General features: G+C 37.5%; 1 protein-coding gene across 6 annotated transcripts in view; it reads left to right on the forward strand.

Annotated features, from left to right (window-relative positions):
- The window catches only part of ZNF608 (zinc finger protein 608), a gene marked incomplete at its 3' end in the record, with an annotated part of 83,395 nt that extends 81,144 nt beyond the window's left edge, over nt 1-2,251 (forward strand). For 4 of the 6 annotated variants that reach the window (XM_084504030.1, XM_084504029.1, XM_084504031.1 and 1 more), the window contains exon 10: nt 253-1,735. In XM_084504030.1, the coding sequence (XP_084360156.1) occupies nt 253-389 (137 nt within the window). Of the gene's footprint in view, nt 1-252; nt 1,736-1,924 lie in introns of those variants that run through there. The other 2 variants (XM_084504032.1, XM_084504033.1) reach the window with 2 other exon arrangements.
- Nucleotides 2,252-6,000: the final 3,749 nt, after the last annotated feature.

A 6,000-nucleotide genomic window follows, 5' to 3' on the forward strand; every position in this document is an offset into this window, starting at 1 on the left:
TGAGAAGGGTTTCTACTTCTGAGAGAGGTGATGCATGCTAGGGTTTCAGAGCCCAGGAGATGGATCTCGGCACATGTTACTCGCGAGTATGTTGTTCCTGGCAGGGGAGGGAAAAGGACGTGGCTTAGATGTCTTTCCTGCTTGGGTTTGAGAGCACTGTGCAGGTTTCATTTCACAGTGTTTGTCCGAGGTGCAGAAAACATTAGGAAAAGAGGACACCGCATACTAAAACATTCTTCTTTCTCTTTTCAGAGAATGATGAGTTTGGAGATGTACATTGTCATGTGACTGGATCACATGAGGAAGCGCTTTATTACAGACATCAGTTCCATGGTGTTAATTTGAAATGCCTTAATGGCAGGCAAAAACCAGTCATTTCATTTTTGTAAATTGCAGATTTTATCACAGAGTAACAAATGTTGCTGTAATTAGACTTCTGTTTTTATATATATATATGCGTATATATATATACATATATATATAAAAATATATATATATTCTTTACTTTTTTTGTATCAATAACCAGGCTCGCACACAGGGTCTGCTGCTAAGTTGCAAACCACATAGTAAAAGGAGAAATGTATTTGTCATGTTTAGAAAGTGTTAACCGCAAAAGGTTGTTTGTTTCTTTCTCTTTTTTTTTCTTTTTTTTTTTTTTCTTTCAAGTTGTAAATAAATAATGTTATGTATCAGTGTGCCTGAACCTTGCGTACCCTTCTGATATTTCCCACAAGCTCTCAGAGAGGCTAACTGTGATGACACTTTGGTACAATGTAGATGTCTATTTGGTGGCTCCTATTAAGATGCATCAGTGTAAAATGTTACTGTATTCACTGTTTCATTGTAATTGTGTATTGTGAAAAATATACCTTTGGAAGGCATGGGGATCTTAGTACCACAAAAACTGTGTTGTACATAATGTAAAATTTTTAAATGGAAAATAATGAGCATCTGTGAATAATGAAATGTCTTTTTTGATAATCTTGAATGGCAGATAACCAATAGCCTGCATAACAGAAGACATCTGTGATTGTTCTATTACTTGAATAGTCCTGCAGTCTTTTTTTTAATGTTTACAATTATCCAGTTTTAGAAGAGAGACTTTAATGCCATTGCCTGGTTACTTGTTTTATGCTGTAATCTAGTTTATTTTATGTAAAATGTATATTGAATGCTTTCATTTTTATACCTGCCTTAAATAATTTGGCAATCAGAATAAAGAAAAAAAGTTGTTTTTGTACTTTCTTGGTGTCTATGGGCCACTTTGAAAGATGTGTTGTAGGTGTAGATAGCAGAGCCTGAAGCTGCCACTCCACTGCTGGTCTGTCTCAGAAGTGCTCCCTGGGGCTCAGTTACCAGTGTGCCCCTGCAGCGATCCTCTGCCTGCCCTGTCGGGCCCGCAGTGCTCTCCTCTCCCAGGGCCTATGCGGGACCCAAGCCAGGTGATAGCACTGGACCTCTTTCTGCTGACCCCAGTAGGCTTGGAAAAGGCCCATAGAAGCCTCGGGTGTAATATTAGAGGTACTCCAAAAGGCATTAGAGATTTGCCTTTTTTAGCACAGCTCTGTGTACTATAAATTACAGGTGATTTTTTTTTTGTTATATCTGTATTGAACCCCCCCAAATGAATAAATGCACAAAAACTGAGGACATGTAGAGTAAAAGAAAAAGGCCATTGCTGTGCTTAACCATTGGTACTTGTATTACCACAAAATAAATATTTTTTGTGGCTATACCACCTGGTTTGTTTAATTGCACTAAACACAGTACACAGTAATATGAAAACACTAATTATGACTTGAAAAAAGTCAGATTTACTGGTCAGGTTTTTGAGGCTTTAACTTCTATCCTTTCCTACGTATCCCAGTTATATTAGTAGTCAAAACTGTTTTTTAAAGTTTTACTGTTTTGTTTTTTTTGGCAGGGTGAATTACTAGAAGTTAGAGCTTGTTTATGAAGTCGGTTCCATTTCTCCTGCCTTGTGAATACTTAATGCAGAAGGATGAATTAAAGATTCCCAGCAGACAAGCACACTTGGACTTTTTATATTACTATGATGAATCTGCCATTCATATTGGTATAATTGTTTTATTTTTATAGGCATAAAATAAGTTCCCATAGTGACTAGTAATAAGGTTTATTGATTTTTACTACACATTATTCATCTGTGGCTTACTCCTATCATCTTGTTTTGAACACGTTCAGAAGTTTCACAGTGGTGACATACTACAAATTAACTTCATCAAAAATGGGAAGGAAGAGGTGTTTTGTTTTTTTTTTTTTTTTTTTTTTTTTTTTGTGGATGGGGATATTGTGAATGCAGAACTCCTTAAAAATAAGTGCCTTATTACTTCTATATTAAAAGCTTAGACAGTTTTTGTATTGAAATGTACCATTGATTTCTTTTCAGTCTAGACCATTAATGCTTCTGCAGCAAAACAGATCTTATAAATTCACACTATTGGTGATTTTGATTTAGTGTGGTTTAATATAGTGTTGTAAGTAACTGGAATGAATTACTCTGATTGATACGGGGTAAGCAGCAGTTAAAATTATAATTAATGTTATAACTTTATTATATCCTTGAAATTTGTAAGAGAGGCTAACAGACATTGCCATTTATTGTCTTCCTCCACTTAAGGTTATTCTTTTCCCTCTATCTTCATAACTTTCCTTTTAACTTAGCACTTGCCATGCTGACCTCCTTAAAGGCTGTGCAGCTGGCTCAATAACTCCCCAAAGCCAAAAGATATCCATCTGCATGTCCAAGTTTGACATGCAGCTGCTGTAATCATTTCATCCTTGTGTATCCAAAGGATGAGCAAACTGAAGCAGCAGTATGAGGAAGACAATTTATAAACCTGGGAACTTAGGGCCACAGAAGCTGGTCACTGAAAGGGGGCAGCTGAAGCAGCATGGTACAGATCTATCTGTGCTGTTGTTTTCCACAGGCAGGGCTTGTGCTCCTTGTGACCTCCAGCTAACACCCTTACCACTCTGCTCTGCTAGCAGCTGCAGTCAGTGACCCTGTTCTACCTTTCATTCGGGTGTTGCCAGCTGTCTCGTAGAGGTGAACAAGGGCTTTAGTATTACAGCGACTTCTGTGAGTTTCTAACCTGTCCATGGCATGCAGTTAGAGGAAAGAAAAGTCTGTCAGTGGGAGCCCATCATCACACCAACCCAAAACCCCAGCCAGGGAGTTATTGCCTGTGGTGCTTGCACTGGGAGGAAAACAGATGTGAATGGAGAGGGCATGGTTGGTTTGATTAATCTTACAGATCTAGAGGCTCAAATAAGACAAGGGTCTAACTGACTGAGTTGGGTGACTAGCAGGGCTAGACTGGAACCATTGAAAGTGGAGCCCAGTTGAAACATTTTTCCAGTTTCATATTTTTAGACTCCCTGGTCACTTTAGTGAACACCTAAGAACTCATAGAGCTAATTCTGTGCCATCTCATCCCCTCCTTTGCTTCTGAAGGGTGTGTTGGTTGGATGTAATCATCGGGTCATTAAGTCTCTGACAATTGCTGGCAGTGCATGTGCTTTCAGAGGATATAAGATGAGAGAATCCGTTAATGCATCCTAAAATACACCAGGTATCACTGATAGCACAAAAAATGGCATAAACAACACCATGGTGCCCTTCTGCAATTCTCCACCCTGTCTGTTTTCAGGGAAGGAGTGGGAGAGTTGTGCAAGGAATCTAGTGCTTATTTCCTTCTGGCATCATGGTCTTGCACTCTTATCACAACTACAGATGTACCGTCCTCATCCTGCAATAAAATCTCATTCTAATACTTGCTTGCCATACTCTCTTACTCCTCTTTCTCTCCACATCTCTCTCCTTCTCTCCCCTTCACCTTATTTGGCCACTTAATAAGTCCTCTAGCTTACTTCCATTTGATATCATCAAAACTTACTTGTTCTATCTGTGTAGCTAAAATCCTTCTGCATACATTTGCAATCTCAGCTCTTGATTAGTATCTGATCTTTTATTTTATCACGTTCCCTTCTTTGACCTTTTTTTTCCTTTTTTTTTTTTTTTCTTTTCTGTTTTATGCTGTGTTAATGTAGCCTGTCTCTCTTCAGTATAAAGTGTTTGGGACACAAAACATGTTTCACTTCAAATTCCCACAATGTAGGTCATATGGACATATGTATAGCTCTTTCTGAGTAATAGCAATGGATGCTTCTAACATCAGGTAGATGATAGTACAAGATGTCATGAGTAGTTAGAGCAGACCATTACTAACAAGGAGCTTAAGATAACTGACAAAAGACTTTATGGTTTTGAAAGCTATGTTAAAACCATTACTGCCTCGAAAACTGAGAATGATATCAAGCCTATATAGGAAGTCTAAAGCTTCCTTGAATCAGAGAGAACTGGAGGTACATAGTCATTACTTAATGAGCCAGCTTTGCTCTACTTTAGAGAAAGAGGTGTTTTCTTCATTTGTTTCAGTCTTAACCTTTACCTAGCTTTCTGTATTAAATGCTCTACAGCATTACCATGAACTACAGTTTTCCTTGATGTAGGTTTTTAATTAGGTCAATATTGTCTAAACTGAGAAAGTCAGATAGCTTTTTTTTTTTTTTTTTTTTTTTTTTGAGCAAGTCCTACTTGTTACTTTTATTTAGAAATACATGATGATTTAATTCAAGTGTACATTTGAATTTTGGTAGCAGAATAAGCTATCCACTTCAGTTTAATGTGGAAAAACCCTAGGTCTTGATTTGTATTGTTTTCATTATGCTTTTTGTCCCTTTCTTTAGAGCACAAGCTTTAAAAGATACTCTTTTTTTACAGAAAGCGGAAAACAAAAGAAGTCTAATAACTTTGGTGTTTCAGCTCATATTCAGGATGTCTTTACTTACCCAGTAAACATTCTGCTTTACCAGAGAGTATGGAAAGTCCTTTCTGGCATACCCACTGTTTACTAGCTGAATCTGTTTCATTTTGAGGAATGGGAAAGCTTTTCAAAGACACTATTTTTTCACTGCCTTAACCATTTCTGTAAGGAATTTTAATGCCTATAGAATACCATTTAAATCCTCATGGTGTCTGTTAGTAATTTTAAGCAGCACATGCTAAATAGCACTCTCAACCTCAGTGGCAACTCTGAAACTTCTTGTCTAGGCTGATAAATTAACAAACTTAGGATTTCACAAAGGTAATTATTACTTGCTACCTGACAATATTTATCAAGCAGAAAACTTGTTATTCTCCACCATAATATAGAAAAGTGCTCTGGGGACTTTCAATGCATATGTTGTTATAGACAAATGAACTGCTATAAAACGAAGCCAGTACCTGTAGTAATGTTTTGGTAGCTTTGTAGTAGTTTCAGTAGCGTTGTGAAGTATTTTGGGGTGGTATAATGGTGTATGTTAGTTACATGATTTCTGTTGTTTGAGTTTGCTGATGGTAAAACAGTGCTTATTTATAGCTTTCAGCATAATACTTCAGAATTTCTTTATGAAACTGAATGGTACAGCAGTGCCTGATGGAGGGAAAAAAAAAAAAAAAAAAAAAAAAAAAGAATCAGGAAGCAAAGATTCTCTGAAAGCTCGTTTAAACCCTAAACACAAGAGACTAATTTTAAGGTATGCATCTTGACAGGCAGAGTAAATGGTTGTAGTTCCTGGCTGAGGAGGGTGTGATGAGACCAGGATGGCCCCAGGGGAACCCCTGCTGCTGGCCATACCCTGGCAGTGGTGAACAAGGACGTGTAGTTTCTGTTGGACTTGGTTTGGGGCTGTTTCTAATAGAAGGGTATGCAGGAAATGTGCTTCAGTCAGACCCTTGTTAATATTTTCTTAATTAGTCAAAAGAAAGTTGAAAGAGGAATTTTGCGTGCGTATTTCAAGTCAGACTCTTTACAGAACAGTGGAAATGAGGTGGGATAAAAAGCCCCAGAGTTTTCTGATTGAAGAACTTCTTATGTAGTTAACAGGCTGCCATGAAAAAAAAAAAAAGTTCCTCTTTTTCTTTGCATTTTT

Source organism: Aythya ferina (genome assembly GCF_964211825.1).
Source record: "Aythya ferina genome assembly, chromosome: Z".
NCBI classification, from domain to species: Eukaryota; Metazoa; Chordata; class Aves; order Anseriformes; family Anatidae; genus Aythya; species Aythya ferina.